General features: G+C 37.7%; 1 protein-coding gene across 1 annotated transcript; it reads left to right on the plus strand.

Annotated features, from left to right (window-relative positions):
* Window positions 1-1,369: 1,369 nt before the first annotated feature.
* On the plus strand, window positions 1,370-19,858 carry LOC149843359 (uncharacterized). Its single transcript, XM_090001796.1, has 5 exons — window positions 1,370-1,520; window positions 1,691-1,935; window positions 17,259-17,480; window positions 17,650-17,768; window positions 19,572-19,858. The coding sequence occupies exons 1-5, from the start codon at window positions 1,440-1,442 to the stop codon at window positions 19,715-19,717; spliced, it is 813 nt and encodes a 270-aa protein (XP_089857922.1). The 5' UTR covers window positions 1,370-1,439; the 3' UTR covers window positions 19,718-19,858.
* The last annotated feature ends 438 nt before the right edge of the window (window positions 19,859-20,296 follow it).

Below are 20,296 nucleotides of genomic sequence, written 5' to 3' on the forward strand. Positions count from 1 at the left end.
GAGAAAGAGAAACATAAAAACTCCTTGAATTGTGTTTCATATGATAGTGGAATCATGTGAAATAGTTTTCATAAGAAAACATATCATGTTGTGTTTGTTTTATTTAAAGTGAGAAAGTCAAAAAACTTGGTTTCCCACTTTTTAGAGAGCTGTCATTGCATCACCTTGTGTTGGGACGTTGCAAGTTCAAAACCCAATGGGTATATAATTGGTGGGGGTATGCCTAACCCCAGCTTGCATTTAAAAAAAAAGTACCTTTTCAACATTTATTAAGAGGGTCGATCAAGGGGAAAGAAAGTGAGAAAGCTCTTTTTCATAAGGACTATGTTCCCATTTTCATATTAATCATGTGGTCAAAGCAAAAATTGCTTTTCCTTTGACTTCTATCTCACCAAATTGGCATGCTTGTTTCACCCTCTTGAGATGGCCCATTTCTCACCAAAATGGGTGAAACAAACGCACCCATAGTCCATCTTTACATTGTTTTGTAAAGTTTGCTGACCATTTTTTGTGTATATTCTTCTTTGGCTGTACATATCTTTTTAATAAAGATAGGAAATCTATCCCAGCATTCTTAAAACACAAGCGCCCCGGCCTTTCCACAATTTACATCAAGTAGCCGTTGAAGTGGGGCTGGTAAACAAGCTGAACGAGAAGAGCTTAAAGAGTTGAAGCTTGGCCCATTCTTGTTGCGAGTTTGTGCTCATAATCAACCCGAGTTAAACAATGAGTTTGGGCTGGCTTGTTTATAGAAAAATACATTGTTTCAAGAAATAAGATTACAAATATATATATATATATATATATATATATATATATATATATATATATATAATATTTCTTACTGCCTAACGTGCTTATACAAGTCAAGCGAAGCCGAGTACTTATTGTTTATATTAAGCTTGCCAAGCCTATTTTACGAGTTTGAACCAGTTCTTTACAAGTAGAACATGAGTCAAGACAGGAGTGACTCGGCTGGTCCTACTCATGATGGCATAAAAGCCATAATTTCAAAATATCTCTTATCTTATTTTGAAAGTATTAAGCTTTTTTCATAAGAAAATATTATGTTTTTATTGCTACAACGATATAAAACAATTTTTGTAATTTCTAACATTCCTTACACTTTTATTTATCTGTCTACATGTTTTTACATTTTATATTTTTCAGTAGGCCGATATTTCCCCAGATTTCTTCAAAAAAATAGTTTTTCCAAAATATCGAAACATTTACACCCCCAAAATCCCCCCCATAAAACGAGATTTACAGCAACGGTGCCAAACACTAACATTTATAACCCAATTTCTACGTTGTATGTGTATATTATTATTATTATGTCTTTATTTTTGTTGGCTACTTATGTAATTTTGTTTCACGAAAATAGAGTTGTTTCTCTCTCTCTCTCTCTCTCTCTCTCTCTCTCAATTCCCTTCTTTGTGATGGCGGAAGCTCAAATTTACCCGTCGGACGCCGCATCTGCACCGGCCACATCCTCAAACGACGACCCGAAACCTTCTTCGGTGAGTAATTCCTGATTCGTAGAGTTTTAGGCTTGAATCTCATTCGTTTTTTCCCATCATTTTCTCAACGAACCACATTATTTTTAGTTCTCGTTTGGCTTGTATCCGCTCTTCCCGACTCTTATTTCTTGATTTTGGTTGTAAAATGAGTTATGGTTTCTATTTCTCAGGTGCCCACAAATAAATATTTCCCGGGATTCCCTTACCACCCTCTAACCTCATGGCCTAATCCCAACCTCTCCATGTTCCCAACGATGTACCCTCAGACTCTGCCGGGGTTCTTTCCCCCCCAAAATCTAGATCAGAATAGTCACGGTGGCGGCCTTTATGCAGTTTCCACGATACCATTTACACCGCCGGCCGCCGGAGTTCCTCTTCTCGTGACGCTTACACCTCTTACCTACAGCATTCCAACGTGAGTTAGTTTTGGCGGTTGTATTTGGTGAATCAAGATCTTGGTTCTGTAAAACTGGGTGTTCTTGTTTGCAGATTTTCTTATTGCTTTTTAGTGGGTTGGATTGTTATGTTTTGGTAATAGAGAACTTTTGAGTTTTCTTTTAATTGATAGTAACATTATGCTGGATCGTGCGGATTTGTTGGGATGAATTTATATCATCAAACTGCATGGTGTTTGATCTTAGATCATTCTTTGTCTGTATCTTTGTGAATTGGTAAGGGTTCCTTTTGATACTTCTGTTATGATTCGTGGCTTGATATTTCTGAAATTGTGTATACAATCTTTTATGATGGTTTTTTAGGGGTTCATATTCTTCAGGTTGATGCTTACTAGGATTCTAATTTTATGTGGTGGTGTATGGTAGATAGGTCCATTAAGTGCAAGATTTCTCAATCTCATGGGCTTCTTTTCTCAGTTAGACAATTAAGACGTGTAGTGTTAATAAAATGGTATGAATGTTTTCAAGTTTTAGTCCTTTTATCTCTACTATGGTACGTAGTGTTGTCTATAAAAAATATTTGAATTGGGAAGATGGGACTTACTTCTATTCACGAAATCCTCTTTGAAATTGTAGGGGATGCTGTTGCAAGCTTCGCTTGACGGGAAGGTAAAGACGGGGTAGATTTCTCAATCTCCGTAGCTCGAATCGTGCCGCAATATGCAAGTCAAAGATAAAAATGTATATAAATACCTAATTCAAAGACTAGATAAGATTGGAATAAACAGATTAAGGATATGGGAAAATACCCTTTTTCGAACTCTGGGGTCCGTTTTATCGTTCAAGCTATTTTTCGTTAGTATGTAGATATGATCGTTCTTCAATGGCATCCGAACAACGTACCGTCTGGGCTTGGGGTAGGCTTGGTTTTGCAGGGCCAGCACTTGGGTGTCTTGTTTCTAGATTTTTCGATAATTTTCCAATGTTAAGGTATAGGGGTGAGCCCCTATTTATAAAGTTTAACATGAGATATGGATGACTCATCCAGGAGAGTCTTCTGATACGTAAACTCGTCCAAGAAGAGTCCTCCCACCCTGGAAGACGTGCAGGGCGGTTGAGATGAGATAGGGATAAGCCTCGAAGCTTATCCAAGTGTTCAGTACAACAAACGACGAAAGGACTGTGTCATCCAATAGCGGATTGTTCTGCTATCTTGTGACGGACGACATTCACGTTCTTTCATCTTGTGACAGACGACATTCACGTTATGTTGTCCAGTAATAGACGGCGGTCCGTTCTGTCGTCCTATGACGAACGGCGGTTCATTATGCCGTCCCGTGATAGACGTCTAATTCTTGTTGGGTACCTGTAAACAATTGTTTTTAAAAGATGTTAGCAATTGTGCATCATAAAATTTTAGTGTCTACAGATGCCCCTCTTTGTCATTAATCGATGTGATTCGGTTTATGACAAAAAAGTAGACATCAAGGCTTGGAACACTAGGTTGTCAGGACTGAATTCAATCCTGCCGAGCAAGGTCAAGCTAGTGTTTGAGGAAAAATAGATTGCCAAGACCGTGATTGGTTTGGCCAAACGAGGTCGGTGCCAGCATCTAAAGGAAGGAGTTGGACTGTTGAGACCGTTATAGGTCTTATCGAGTGAGGTCGGATTTGTCCGAGGACAACTGGATTGCTAAGACTATTTTGGTTGTCTTGCCGAGCGAGGTCGGTACCTGTGTCAAAATTTGAACCAGGTTTTTGAAACTGTTTGTGGTCTCGCCGAGCAAGGTCGGGCCGGTTTGTAGATGACTGGATTGCCAAGACCATTTGATGGTCTTGCCGAACGAGGTTGGTGCCAGTGCTAGGAAAACATTTTATTTGTAGTATAAAGAGAAAATGTCAGGCTTTAGGTAGGGATAACATAAGAGAAATGTGGCTCTCTTTCATGCCTTTTAAGCCTGTTTTGATTTTTTATGCCTTTTATGAACTATTTTCTTTTTGAGGATCTGTAGGGGCAAACGTCAGGAGTCTTACACCTCTTGTGGATTCATGGATAGGGTGAAGTTGCCCTAGTAAGGCCTTAGAGTGGAGATACCCTTTCTAAGATAATCAATTTAGACATAAGACTTTCTGCTCCAGTGAAGAGAGTCAAGCATACTTTGGTTAGGTAGCACCAAAAAGAGGGCAGATCTTTTTGTGTATTCCTCAGACTCAAGATCCCTAAGACCAAACTCTTTGATGCATGCAATGAACTTTTATGATATGTAGTGGGACTCATGCATTTATAGTAGTCATGAATGATTGATTATATAAGGTCAGAGATTTTTGTTCTTTTCTCCCTTTTCTAAATTAGAACCTTCCTAACAAGTTGATTTCTGCACTTGAGATTCCTACGCTTTAGACTTTCCTCCTCTTAGGTTGGTCTAAGATAGTGACACTCAACTTCACTGATATTTTTTTTCTCCAATTCTGCCTTGGTTTTTAAGTGAATAGTTATAGGAATATGAGATTAAGTCTCAAGGCATTCATGTTAAGTCTAATGGTCCTCACTAAAGCTTGAACTCTGAAGTACTACAGTTTGATGACAATGCATTCAAGTGCACCTCTTGCCCTTGGGTGAATTCCTTAGAGTTTTTGTTGTTAGCTCGTAGGGGCTTTATTCCTCACTTTTGCCATTCTTTGACCTGAGACCTGACGACTATAGATCTTATGGTTTCCCGGTCCAGGAAGGATGCCCCCCTAGTTGTTCAACCTCTACCTTCAAAGGCCATATGACTGAAGTCTGCCACCTTGCCATAGGTATAGAGGTAAGTATTAGCTTTCTCGTAGTTCTCATTCATTTTGTTTTATTCCATTCCAACCTCTGCCTCTGAGGCAATCGTATGACCGGAGCCTACCACCACGCCATAGATCCAGAGGTAAGTATTAGTTTTTTTTTCCTTCTTTTTTGTTTTTGCTTTTTCCCATCGGGATAAAAGAAAAGGCTCCTCAGGAAACCAACCTATGAAGCTTATTAGCATTGAATGTATTCAACATCCAACACTTTTCCTGGAGAGTTGGTTATCTAGGTGGGTTCCATAGGCTTGACACTCATGCATTGATAATGATCTCATATCCCTATAATTCATCCTTATAGACTCATAGGCTGGAATTATTGGACTAAAATACCTTAGCCTCATTGTATCGTTGTATTATCTCTTCTTAAGACTTGGATGTCTTATATGGTAGACTCTCGGATGCATGGACATACTTGAAACTCTATCCTCCTCCTATAAATGTTGGAGTCAAGGTGAGCTGGATTGTTAAGACCGTTATGAGTCCTGCCAAATAAGGTCGAATCAGTTCGAGGACAACTGGGATGTGAAGATCGTTTTGTGGTCTCGTTTAACGAGGTCGGGCTAGCGTCCGGGATAGTTGGGATATGGAGACCGTTGTGAGTCTCGCCGAACGAGGTCTAGCCAGTTTGAGATCTGTATGCTTGGCTGCTAAAGGTTCCTTCTTGCCTAAGAGATTTAGACTTTGAATGATTTTATGATATCCTATCCCTAGGTTTTAGATAGGTTCAGACTTCTTTGACATACTCCCACATGGTTTTGTCTAAAAGGCATCATTGAGAAAGGTCTCAAAAAACAAGGAAAGGGGTTTGACAAAAGCTTTCTTAGTCTTGTCAATAATAATAGTATGTTCCTTTTGAATTTTCTTGGCTTTTCTCTTTTTCTTTTGCAATATTCAGATTTTTTTGGATTTTCAAAATTCATTTGTTTGAGATTTTTTGGTTTTTTTGATTTTTTTATTCTAGTTTTTCAAAAGACTATTTTACAGGATCCAAGTTTTGAAGGCTTACTTGGGGTCATGGGATGATGACTCATGTATGATATTTTTTCTTCTCCATACCATGGTAGTTCTGCCCTGACCTGTGGGAACCTTGTTCTGAGCAGGGTGTCTTCCTTTTGCTGAAGGAGAGATAGAAGAGTCCAGGCTGCCTTATAGTTTTTTTTGTCCCAGGTTGAGTCCTTGTAGGGGGAGAGTCAGTCCCGTATTCTCTGATATGGTCGTACCTCCTACTGAGCTGATGATGGTGGCCCTTTTTGTGAAACACTTCTTCATGACCGAGAAGAGTTTTTCCTTTTTGCCCCTTTTTTGTTCATGCCTTTTGTGGTTGAGACTCTGGGTTTTCCTTCTGTGTACTGTTGGGAGAGGTTCTCTTATGATCTTAGGCCTTTTGGAGAAGTTTTTGATTTACACTTGGCTTGAATTGGATAATGCCTCACTTACAACTAAGCTTGTTGACGGGGTCATTTCTTTTTTTGACCGAACGATTGCCATGTCCCTTTGAGTTTGGCCAATGGAGACTATACAGGGAGGTCGTCCTTTTCTATGATGGACTTTCGGTGCTGGGATGCTGGGGGAGTAACCTTGGTATGATTGTTGTCTGGTGAGGCCAGATCAATCACGTTTATTTGATTGGCTTCCTAGTTTGCCCATAGAATTCCTCTTCCTTGAACCTTTCGCCCTCATTGATAACAAATCTGGGATACTGGAGGCATTGGGCAGGAACAATTGTTGTAGGTGAGAACTCGTGGAGCACAGATTACCGCATTGTCATATGGCCCTTGCTTCATACCTTTTCCCAAGAACCAGTTTTCACTCGTTTCACATGCATGAACCATTTTTTCTGTGATACAGTTGTTGTTGCTAACTCTGGTTGTTCTTCATTCACCAACAACTCCCCACTGTCTATATGGTCTTGGATGATGTGCCTGAGGATAAAGCAGTCTTCAGTGTCGTGGCTCACAACTCTATGGTATTTATAGTATTTGGTTGGGTCCTTGCCCTTTATTTGTGGTGGATCTGACACCTCAGGTGACTTGATTAGGCCATCCTGTAATTGTAGATCCAGGACCTGTGACAAATGCTGCTCAAACTTGGTGAATGTTCGGTCTCTGGTCCACTTGGGATTGTCCCCTTATTCATTCTCATTTTGCTACTTTGGGGAAGCCCTCTGGTTATCTACATTTTGTCTTTGACTATCATTTTTCTTGACCTTTTGCCTCATGGTCTGCAATGTGTTAACCTGACTTTTAGATGGGTTCGACTTCCTATATATGTTCTCTTTGCTGCTTTTCAGGAGCCCATCATATACTCCTCTCTTGATGCATACCTCGAAGGTTGTAGCCTTCTTGATGAGTTCGACATAGGTTTCAACCTAAGCTAGAGGCTGGGAGAAGTTGTCCATAATTATGACCAAGGCATGAGAGTCGGAGATCGGCTACTTCATTCTGCTGGCCATGAACCACCATCGGTTTATTAACTCATGAGCATTTTCATCTCTCCTCTTCTTCAAGTCATACAACTGGCTGATGGTAGGAAGTGCCTCGACATTAAATATAAACCATTTCATGAATAAATTTATGATCTACTTGAATTCTCTTATATTCTGGAAGTTCAGGGTGGCAAAACATTACAATGCCTCTCATTTCAGACTCTTGGGGAACAAATTGATTAACCTCCTATCATTGTTTTGATATTTGGCAATGCTTCCCATGAATAAGGAAAAGTGAGTCCTTGGTCTCTCTTTCCACTGAACTTTAGGAATTTTGGAGGGGTTTTATTATCGTCAACATCGTATCCCTCCTACAGGAAGTCATCTATGGAATATTCTCTTTGATCCATGTCCATGTATCTCATGCTCGATGTTAGGCTGTGAACCATGTCTTTCAATGATTTGATCTTTCTGTCTGACTCAGACGACATGGTTTGGACTAGATGGGTTGGCTTGGATTTGTGGACTCTCGGGACCCTCCCCACTGACTGTACTTTCTGTCCTCTTGCAGCTCCGGAGTCCGTTCGGTCTTTCTTATCTCTCTGTTGGACCGTGCCCTCTCAAATTCTGACTCGTGGGCTCTTCAGACTCTTCTTTCAGCTCTTGCATGTTCCTGTCCCAACTGTTCTTGGATCTCTCTCATTTTCTCCTCCATCCTTTTCATGTTCTGTCTGACCTGTGCTAGCACATCCTCTTTCTTGGACCAGGCTTTGAAATGCAAGATCTTAAAGGTTCGTCTCCTGATGGGCTCACCTGTGCTAGAACTATTCGTCTCGTAACTTGTACGAGGGACTTTACGAGACTGATGGGAGTGTCGTTCTTCAGACCAAGCTTTGAAATGCTAGGACTTGGGGATTCGTCTTTTGGTAGACTCATCCGTGCTAGAACTACCCGTCTTGTCCCTCACATGAGGGACTTTACGAGATCGATGAGAGTACCGATGTGAGTTGGACTCAGGAAACATCGAGGCCTTTCCCCTTTTTCCGTCGTCCATAGACTCATAAGGAATGTTCGTGTGGATCATTTCTTCAGGATCCTCATCGAATATGATGTTTTGCATCATATGGGGTGACATCTCATATATGGGATTCTCCAGAGGTGGTTCCTTTAGGATGGATTGAATTTGGAGATTTCAGGTTTTAAATCAGGTATGCATTATACCCCAAACAGTGATTCACACAAGCCCAAACAAGTAACGAGAGTTTTTAAAAACAATGGGTACCCTAGTTCTCTTTGAAAGTTATATTTGCGAGGTTTCTTCGGGTTCTAGGGTTTTAGGGCTCCCTTCCGGGTCCGCACCGATATACCCAAGTTAACAACTTAAAGGTACTAGTGTGGAGAATCTGACTCTAATGGCACCGCCACCGATATACCTAGCTAACAACTTAAGGGTACTAGTTGGGGAAACCGATGATCCAAATGATATGACAAGAGATTTTTGAAAAATTCGCAATAAAAAAATGGTTCTTTTCTTAAGAGAGGAGGAAGATAAAAATAAGGAGTACACAATAAGATCAAACATTGTCTCAAATAAAACCCTAACTTGCTGGAGGTTGTGTTTTTTTATTTTCTAAGTAATCATGTATTTTCTCCAGCAAGTGTTCCTAAAATTGTCAGAAAACCTAAGTCTAATATTTATGCATGCCACTAATGCAAAAGCAACTTATACGCGTTAATTTTTTAGGGCAACCTAGTTATAAGGTATACTGCAGTAAGAGTTGCTTCTACCCAAAAATATTTGGGAACACTTTTAGATATTAGAAGAGTTCTAGTGGTCTCTATTATGTGCCAATGCTTTCTTTTGGCTAAACCATTTTGATGTAGTGTATTAGCACATGACCTTTGATGAAGTATTCCATTTTCTCTTAGATATTGCTGAAAGTCATTAGACATGTATTTTCCCCTGAATCAGAATGAAAAATAGATATAATGGTCTTTAAAAGATTTATCACTGACTTATGAACATTTTTAAAATTCTCAAATACTTTATATTTATGTTTGATAAAATATATCTAAGTATAGCAAGAGTAATCAATATACATGAGATTTGTTCATTACAAAAAGTCCTCAGACGAGGAACATTTAATAATTTATATATACTAGGATGTCTTAGTCTTTGATGCCATAAAAATTTATCCAATTTTTGAACATTAAGGCAAAAAATCTTGATAAGGATTTTCAACTGATCCATATAATACAAGTCTCCTTCTCTATGCCCTTCCCCAATCTGCTTCCCAAACTGCAAATCTTGTATTAAGCATTAGTTATAAGTGAATGAGACTCTACATCCTTGATGTGATTTGAGAAACATAAAGCAAATTTAAATTTAGTTTTGGAACAACTTATTTGTAGAATACTAAAACTACGACATTTTTCAAAATTTCCAATTCCACTAATATCAAGAGATGTTTCATTAGCACTAAAAACATTTTTTTTACTAGTGGAGTTACTATATTTGGAAAGTATAGATTCATCATACCTCATATGAAATAAAGCACCCAAGTCTAAAAGCTAAGGAGCCATACCTAGAGGAGAAGAGGTAGAGATGACACCGGTCAAGGATTGTCCTTTGAGAAGAAGTTGCAATGTCTCCACGAGTTGAGAAATAGACATGTTCGAAATTGATTTTCTTGAAGAGTCTTGGTCAACTTGTAAAGACCAATCGAAGAAACCTTTTTTTCATCTTTGTTCTTGAATTTCGGACAAAATAGCTTAATATATCCTGATTCTCCACAATTATGGCAAAAAATACCTCATCTTTTCTTTCCATCCCCTTTTCCTTCGGATACACGATTCTTCCCATAGTTGTTATTATTATAAAAGTGTGGGGTTTGTATGTATGAGTGTTGGCTCCCAGTTTTGAAATGGCCAATAGATTGTCATTACTTTCTCTTGGTTCATTTTGAGACCTTAGTCTAGTCTCTTCTATGCAAACTTGAGCTAAAACCTCTTAGATAAGAAGAAGCTCATCTTGTCTTCTATGAATAATATTGCTTCTCATTTGTTCAAACTCGGGCCTCAAACCCCTCATGAATTAAAAAAATTGTTCGTTATTTATTTGTTTGTTTTTTCTAAGTTGAGCATCATTGGGAGTTTCCCAAATGGGCTCTAACTTAGCCACTTGATCCCAGAACTTCTTTAGAGAGCCAAAATATTCTCTAACACTCATGTCCTCTAGTTTACAATTGTGAATTTTATCTTGAAGCTCCCATCTAAATGCAATATCACATTGAGTATATGTTTGTTTAATAAAGAGTCATGCTTCATTGGCTCTTTCAAATTCCAAAATAGTCTCACATGTATCTTTATTCATGCTTCCCACGGATAGGAAAAGTACCTTAGCATGAGCAATTTGTCACTCTTTCAAGGTTTTCTTGTAACCCACAAGAGCTTTTTCATTTTCTTCTCCTTTGAGAACTTATTCCTTAATCGTTTCATCATTTTCTTTAATAGATTTTGTGAGAGTGAGTTGTTGTTCAATTGCGGAACCATCAACATACTCGGCACAATCCTTTTCTAACAACAATTTCTTCTAATGGCGATAGCCCATAAATTATAGTTATTTTCATCAAATTTGATTGGAACTATTGTCACCACTTCTTTGTCGGCCATGAAACCAAAGAACATAAAGAGAGAAGAGAGAGGAAGAAGAATAAATACTTGGAACAACTTTCAACTCTTTTTGAAGCATCAATGTCTCTATGCATTCATGTGAAGACCAATCAAAGTTGGTAGGCATGCTTCCCAAGGCAAGGCATATCATGTCATGAACCGATGTGTATGCTTTAGTGAGCCACTTATGGACAAGAGAACACTTTGAGAATGTGACCTTTTATGGGTCAACACAAGAACATACAAGGATAAGCCACTTATGGGCCGAAACACTCATAAAAAATATCAAATATTAGTAGAGAACACTCTTTAGAAAACCCATATAAAGTGAGAGGGAGGCTCTTAGAGTCACTCTCTAGATATTCCCAAAAAGCCCATGATGGCTGGGAATTATTACAATAAAAGAAATAAAATAAAATAAAATAAAATATATAAATACAAATACACTTATTTTTGTCATACATGTGAAAAGACCAAAATACCCCTAAACTATAAATATATACATAAATGAATATGTTTACATTTAACAATTATATGTTATGCATTTTACTGATGCATATTTGGTGAATAAAGCCTATATTTTTTAAGTGTGTTCTCTTGAGTTGGCCTTGTGAGTGCCCCTTTGTGGGTTGTTCTTGTGCTCTTGCCCATAATAGGAATTCTATATTTGAATCCTTAGTATTCATTATACTCCTAGCTATGGGAGAGGTTTGAGAGTTAGAAGCCTCTGGTGATGTCTCGAGTTCGAACCTTAGAGGGCATGCCCATGACTTGTTGTGGGGCCTATTTCACTCGTAGGGTTTACAGTATGGTTGCCAGTTGAGGAAGCGGGAGCGGGAAGCGATACGGGAAGCGGGAGCGAGAAGCGAAGCACTTTCAAAATTTTAGGAAGCGGGAAGCGTGGGACCACTTAGGAGCAAGTCGGGAATCGTCTCAGAAGCGACCTAGGAAGCGAAAAAAAAAAATAAAAAATAAAAAATACAAAAAAATGAAAAATTTAGGGAAGCGTGCTTCCCATTTAAAAGTGGCGCTTCCCCGCACGCTTCGGGGAAGCGCACTTCCCCTTTTACCTAGGCGCTTCCGGTAACTCTGGTTTACGGCCCATGGTAGATGTCAATGTGTTTCTTCATCATAAGAAAAGAATATATATATATATACCAAGGTTGTAAGTAGCATATCATTACCCATATCGATCGGGCCAATAGTAACACCATATTGTATCGTATTTTAAACATATCATAAATTTTTAATAAAAAAAAATTAAAATAAAAAAAAATAGTAAAAATTTTAAAAAAATCATATCACATCAAATAATGATGAATTGCACAAAATACAACCATAAAATCACATATGAAACATTTTTCTCTATGAGTTGCATAAGACATCATCAAATATCAACTATCTCACAAGAACAATGCATAATATTAAATATCTTGCGATTATGAACATGCCACAAGACTCATACTTTCATATTACAACAACAACAACAACTACGCCTTCATCCCAAAACAATTGGGGTCAGCGATATGAACCAAAAAAGAAATTCATTTTGGGTCTTCCACATGAATCCTTTTCCTCCAATCATTTCTATCCAATGCCATGTCCTCGGTGAGGTTCAAAGCATTCATATCCTTTCCTATCATCTCCATCCAAGTCTTCCTAGGCCTACCCCGACCTCTTTTAACTAATATATTTTCCCATTTCTCCAACCTTCTAACTGGAGCATCATTAGGCCTTCGCCGAATATGTCCAAACCACCGTAAACGATTCTCTCGCATCTTATTCTCAATGGGTGCAACACCTACCTTCTTACGTATCTCCTTGTTCTGAATCTTATCTTTTATTGTATTTCCACACATCCATCTAAGCATCCGCATCTCAGCTACACTCATTTTTTGAATATGATGTCTCTTGGCAGCCCAACATTCCGTACCATATAGTAAAGCAGGTCTAATAGTCGTCCTATAAAACTTTCCCTTCAACCGCAATGGCATTCTACGATCGCACAGCACTCCAGTTGCACTTTTCCATTTCATCCACCCAACCTTTATCCTATGATTTACATCTCCATCAATTTCTCCATACTTTTGAATAATGGATCCCAAATATTTGAAATAATCCTTCACCGGTATTTCTTGCTCACCAAGCTTCACTACACTCCCATCACTACTTCGTTGCTTACTAAACCGACATTCCATATATTCAGTCTTACTCTTACTCAACTTAAAACCTCTAGCTTCCAATGTCTGTCTCCATAATTCTAACTTAGCATTAACCCCAGCTCTAGACTCATCAATCAAAACAATATCATCAGCAAACAACATACACCACGGTACATTTTCTTGAATTGATCTCGTAAGCTCATCCATCACTATCGCAAATAGGAAAAGGCTTAAAGCAGATCCTTGATGTAACCCAACCGTTATCGGAAAATTGGTTGTCACCCCTCCACAAGTGCGGACATTGGTTACTACTCCTTCATACATATCTTTAATTATACTAATGTACTTGAGAGAAACACCTTTCTTCATCATTGTCCACCAGAGAACGTCCCTAGGTACTCTATCGTATGCCTTCTCTAAATCAATAAAAACCATATGCAAATCTTTGTTCCTCTCTCTATATCTTTCAATAAGTTGTGTAAGAAGATGTATAGCTTCCATAGTTGATCTTCCAGGCATAAAACCAAATTGATTCTCCGATATCGTGACAACCTTCCTCAACCTAGACTCAATCACCCTCTCCCAAAGTTTCATAGTATGACTCATGAGTTTTATACCACGGTAGTTTGTGCAATCTTGTATATCACCCTTATTCTTATATAAAGGCACCAAAGTACTCTTCCTCCACTCATTAGGCATCTTATTTGTTCGTCAAATCAAGTTAAAAAGATTTGTCAACCATTCTAAACCTTTCTCTCCCAATCATTTCCAAGCCTCGATAGGTATACCATCTGGGCCAACTGCCCTTCTTGATTTCATTTTCTTCAAATCCTCTGCAATTTCTTTCTTTTGAATCTTGCGCATGAAGTCACGATTTATCTCATGAAAAGGAATGGAGAAGTCTCCAAGATCTTGAGCATGACTATCATTAAATAGCTTATCAAAATAATCTTTTCATCTCTCCTTAATCTCCTCATCTTTGACTAAAACCCTTTGCGTTTCATCTTTGATACATCTAACCATACCCAAATCCTTCGATTTCCTATCTCTCATCTTTGCAAGCCTATAAATATCCTTCTCGCCTTCTTTGGTATCCAACTTGTCATAAACCTCCTTATATACCTTAGCCCTCGCGTTTCGAACAACTTTTTTAGTTTCCTTCTTTGCTATCATATACTTCTCCAAATTCTCATTATCACGACTCTTACTTAGATTTCTATAACACTCTCTTTTAACCTTAATAGCTAATTTGACATCCTCGTTCCACCACGATGTATCCTTACCTAGTGGTGCACCGCCTTTAGACTCACCCAATACCTCCTTAGCCACTTTTCTCATGCCACCCGCTATCTTATTCCACATTGATTCTGAATCCTCCTCGAGACACCAATCAGCTTCCTTAACTACCTGCTCTACAAACATTCCTTGTTTAGCTCCTTTCAGTGCCCACCACTTAATTCTAGGATCTATCTTATGTCTATCCCTTTTGCGGCATTGTCTAATTGTAAGATCTAAAATTAAGACTCTATGTTGTGTAGCTACACTTTCTCCTGGTATAACCTTACAATCGATGCAACAACCCCTATCTCTCTTTCTAAGTAGGAAAAAATCTATCTCACTCGTATTAACCTCACTTTTAAATGTTACTAGGTGAGACTCTCTCTTCCTAAACCAAGTGTTTGCTAAGATCATATCATAGGACAAACAAAAATCTAAAATCCTTTCTCCACTTTCATTTCTTTCTCCTATACCATAGCCTCCATGGATACTCTCAAATCCATCCCTACTAATGCCTACATGTCCATTAAGGTCACCGCCGATGAAAAGCTTTTCTCCATAAGATATCCCTTGTACTACTCCATCTAAATCTTCCCAAAATTGATGCTTAATGGAATCATCTAAACCTACTTGAGGTGCATAAACACTAATAATATTAACAATATTCGTACCTAATACTAATTTAATAAGTAAAATTCTATCACCCTTCCTACGGACCTCAACTACATTATCTATAAACTGACGACTCATAACAATCCCTACTCCATTCCTATTCCTATTTATTCCTGTATATCAAATCTTATATCCCCAAGGTTCTATCACTTTTGCTTTCTCACCTACCCATTTGGTCTCTTGAAGACATAAAATATCAATCTTTCTCCTACACATAACATCTACTAACTCTACCAACTTACCAGTTAAAGACCCTATGTTCCAAGTGGCTAACCTAATTTTATGGTCTTTGACTAACTTCTTTACCCCCACCCGTCCAACAAAGTGAGGGAACCCTTGCCTATTTGACACCACACCCGGGCGCCAGTGTGACGTGTCGCTTCTAGGCGACGACCTAGCAACCCTTGCCTATTTATCACTGCCTCCGGGCCTAGAGAGTACAGCGTGTCGCTCAGTAGGGAACGCCCCCAACGAAATTCTCATATTGGTTCATTTTCATAGGGTATGACAAAGTTTTTATGCTGGCTGTCACAGGCCTACCGCAACCCTCCTCCTTTATCCGGGCTTGGGACCGGCGGTGTATAACTAAACAGTTATACACAGGCGGAGTTTCATACTTTCATATTACATAAACAAAAATATTATGACAGTAGTTGCACTCGATTTTCAATCGGTTTTCACGCATTACTTGAGTGTCCCATTGCTATGCCGGATCATCTGATGTCATCTTTGTTGGAGGAATGTGGAGCCTAATTTCTACCTTGATATAAATCAGCGGCAATTTTTTTTTTGGAGAGTAGCTTTAGAATTTTACTCATAATAAAGTTTTTTTTATCTTAATCCATTTTCTTGAGTGAAAAATAGTGAAATGCATTTTTTATCTTAACCCACTGCTTTGGGTGAAAAACAGTGAAATTGCACCTCTAATGGCCTCTAGACAAATGGAGAAGTTGGCCCTCAAAAGGTACCCAAAATGAAAAAAATATAATTTTTAGCATTTTTAAAGTGCACTGAAGGTGTATCGTACGATACAACACGATACAGGGGTGTATTGTACAATACACCTGATACAGATACGATACACACTTGTATCACGATACGAGTGTGTATTGTATCATAAACCCCAAAAGTAACAATACGTATCATATCGTATCGTACGATACCACACTATACAGACAACCTTGATATATACAATGATTACTTTGAGGACACTACTTTAGTGATTTTCATCCATGTTTGCACATTTCTTTGCATAATTCATGGTTTTGATGCCAAGTACAGTATTATGAAAGTACTATACATACCATGGTTTTAGAGGACATTTTTGGAGGCCTTAAAGGGGCATAAGTCCTAATGCCTCCTCTCCATTTATGCCCTAAAGGCTTAGCCCTCTTTGGTGAAAAGTTTTGTTTCTTTCCTCAAGAGGCATTAGCCTTTATGAGATGCCCACGCTTCTCTCAAAAGTCAAAAGGGTTTGACTATAACTACTTACCAATAGTAGTTATAATCAATACTTTTATGAGAATGGAAATGCTTATAGCAGTAGCTCCATGACAAATCTATCTATAACAGAAATCAAAATGAAATTTATGAACTAAATCAGTAGTTGTGTGCAATAAGTCAGGGGAATCGTAAGTTCCTTACCATGTTTGTGTTGTGGATCCAAGCCTAACCTTAGGAAGTATGTTGCTTGTCATGAACCAATATATGATACATGATGACTGTTTTTTACACTATGTCACATGCATATTCAATTTTTACTCCCGTTTCATATCCTTTTATACTGGTAATATTGAAAACTTCATAAACATGGCTGTATCCTTGTAGCCGCAGTCATATCCATTTGACATAGGTTTTACATGACATTGATCCAGCTTTAAGTGTACAAGTTCAACCTCATTGTGCATGAAATCCCTACCAAGGGAATTCACGGATCCAACTGTAGTCCTGTAATCCTGTGGTCCATTTCATTTCATCATAATTTGCAACTTAGATTTGTTATTCTTTGGTTATTTGCAATGATTACTATGTATTTAGTAAATGAAGTACTTCACTTTTAGTAGTTGTATATTTTTTATATTCACCTCTAGAAAATTATTGAGGCTTATGCCTCATTCATATTTTTGAAAAGCACCTTATTATGCCTCACACCTTTAAAAACCTTGATATGTACACATGCATGTGAGTGCATTCATTCACATCTATCTGCATAAACAAGAGGAGGGGAGGGAAGGGTTGTTTTGGGGTTGTCTGTAATGATTGTATCAGTTCAATGACTGATTCAGTTAGTTTTCCAGGAGAGCAAATCCTGCTGATGGGAGCAATAATGAGGAACAGAGGCAAGAAGTTCCACAGCAACATGCACCACAACGACAAATTGTGGTTAGAAGATTTCAGATTGGGTTTCAGCTTGACCTGTTGCTTATAATAAAGTTGGCTGCTGTAGTTTTTGTATTCAGCCAAGATGGATCAAAAGAAAGGCTCTTCTTTCTTCTGATGTTTGCTTCTATTATTTATCTGTAAGTAGCATGAATGTACTTTTCTTGGAGGTTGCCTTCTCATGGTTATGATGCATGTGATGGTATGGGTATTGGATATTTTCGATGATGATGAACTTGTGTTCGTAAAGCTGTATTGTACTAAGGAAATTCACTTCTCTTTGCTTTTCTTTGACTTCATTATTTTCAGGTATCAAACCGGGGCTCTCACTCCAGTTATACGATGGCTTTCACAATGGGTGCAGCAGGCCATAGCACCACAACAACCACCTGCTGTTAGGCCAGGGGATGAACAAGGTCCTGCCCCAGGTACCAACATACTTGTAAAATGATCTCTTTGAAAACTTAAGAACTTCCCTTTGTTCTCTAATTCCCATTCAAATACAATTTTGTGAAAAGGATGTTTTTCTTTGCCTCTCTCTCTCCATATATATATATATATATATATATATATATATATATATATATATATATATATATATATATATATATATATATATTAAGCGCACGTCTGCGTGTGTGTTTGCATAATGTTGGGCCCTAATCAGTTCTACCAATCACATCCTTAGGCATCAAACTGCTGTTTGGCGCAACAAAGATGGTATGTTTTGAAGTGTGCCACATAAATGGGTCTATTAGAATATACTAAACACATACAGTTGGATATCTTTGTATGTTATTTGTGTTTTGACTCTATGCACATTGAGAAATAAAGAACTTGAAAGATGATTTTTTTGACAGTAAGGATTCCCCTTAGTTGGATGACATTATCCACGAACATACCTTAGAAATTATTGTTGAATAAAAAAAAATAAAGGAATGTCTTGTTTGCAGTCAGCTAGTTTGCTAGACATTTCTGCTAATTTTACATTTTTCCTTTGTTTCTTAAAGAGTTTAGAACAGTATACGGCTGACAGTTTATTGATGTACTACTATTTATCTGTTGTTTTGGTATGATTTCGGATCATGTACTGTACATTCTTGGATTTAAGAGGCAGAACCTGTTGTGGTTTTTACAAATCCTTTGTTCTTCCAGGAGACATTACATTCAGGGTCCGTTTTCGGCAAATAATGAACGTCTTCACCAAGAAACAACCCAATTGTTGTTTTTTACCCTTTCTATTCTCATTTCTGGAAGCAGGTTGTTTTCTCCCATGCATGTTGCTAGAGTCCATCTTGCAAAAAGTTCCTGAAGCTTAAAATTGTTCCCAAATTTGAGTGGAACTAGTGGGAGCTGAATGTGAAGTCAAGAAATCATAGCCACAAATATCACTGACATTTGGTAAATATTGTGATAAACGAGAAAAGGAGGTCAGCAGATATTAAAGGATATATATTGCTATATTTTCAAGATATCAGCTATAAGATAATTCTCATGATAATATCGTGATATTTTTACAAAAAAATTCTGACTGTTTCTCTATTTTTTATAAAAAATATCCTGTTAAAAACCTACTATTTGTTATCCATTTAAATTTTTCTATACATTTTTTAATTTCTTATAAGCATTCAAGATTTTCCCAAAAAACGGTCACTTTTTGAAAGAAAGTCCCAGGAAATTGCCAAGAACAATATTTGTGGCCATGGAAGAAGGTCATATTCATGAAAATCTTTATTATAACGTGATTCCATTATTGAGAACGATTTTCTACATATCCCTTTTGGTGGTTATCTTTTAAAGTTCAGGCTTAAATGTAATTGCTGCTCTAATGTCTAAACTCATCTCCTCAGTGGGATTTATCGCGATATCTGATCACCTTCTTCATTATCTTCTATTTCTTTTTTTTCTCTGGCACCTTTTATTGTCATTATTGTTTTCAGTGATTGAGTTGGCGTGAGCTTATAAATCTATAAGCTGAACTGCGTCATGTTAAAAGCATGTATCTGAATGATCATCATCACCCACTGCAAAGCCAATGGCACCAAACTTATTCATCATAGGACTTGTTGTACTTGAGAAGTTATTAATTTTCTATACAGAAATGAGCAGCAGACACTTCCAAGTTTTAGAGACTTGGTTTTGGATGATCTTTTGTCTAATGGTTGCCTTTATTTTTATTTGTATAGGCCTTCTAATTTTTAGTCTGTCATACTTCATGGATTTTTCTGCAGAGGGAAATGCAGGAGCTGATAATGAGAACCGGCCAAATGCTGATGGAGCTAATGGTGTTAACTGGTGGGGCATTATAAAGGAGATCCAAATGATTATTGTTGGCTTTGTAACTTCTCTTCTACCTGGATTCCACAATGTTGATTAGAGAGAGTGTGTAGTTGCTTTTGATTTTTTTTTCTTTTTGCCTTGGCTTTAATCTTACCGTCAATCAAAACATGTATGGCCATATATATTCGCCTCAAGTTCTGATACGCATTCATATATAGAGTAATGAACGATAATGCAACATGCAGTTCCAGGGGTTTCTTTTGTGAAAAGATCAGGTGAAATATGATTGCACAAATATTTGTGCATTAAGCACCTGATCACCCTCCATCTTGGGGACAGGGCCTGTCAGTTGTGGGGACCAAGGCCTGATGGGGGGCAATCAGGTACTTAATGCACAAATATTTGTGCAATCATATTGCACCCGATCCGGACTCGTTTCTTTTAGCAATTACATTGAACTTTGAAGATTAAAAAAAAAAGTTTTATTAAAGTTCTTAACAGAGGAAAACTTCAACAACACAGAACATATAGGAACATCTTTGACTTAGATCATACATTTTAAAAAAAATAGAACATGAGAGCTGATTTATTTAACTTTTAATCGAACAAAAATATTTTTGATGTTTTAATATAAAAATCTATTTTCATTAAAATGATTTAAAAAGCATGTTGTGTC

Source organism: Nuphar pumila, chromosome 3 (assembly GCF_984573655.1).
Source record: "Nuphar pumila chromosome 3, dmNupPumi1.hap1.1, whole genome shotgun sequence".
Lineage (NCBI taxonomy): Eukaryota > Viridiplantae > Streptophyta > Magnoliopsida > Nymphaeales > Nymphaeaceae > Nuphar > Nuphar pumila.

Coding starts and splice junctions, on each gene's coding strand:
- LOC149843359 (XM_090001796.1), top strand. CDS start 1,440: ATGGCGGAAGCTCAAATTTACCCGTCGGACGCCGCATCTGCACCGGCC. Junction 1,521..1,690: donor ACGACCCGAAACCTTCTTCG/GTGAGTAATTCC, acceptor TCTATTTCTCAG/GTGCCCACAAATAAATATTT. Junction 17,769..19,571: donor TGAACAAGGTCCTGCCCCAG/GTACCAACATAC, acceptor ATTTTTCTGCAG/AGGGAAATGCAGGAGCTGAT.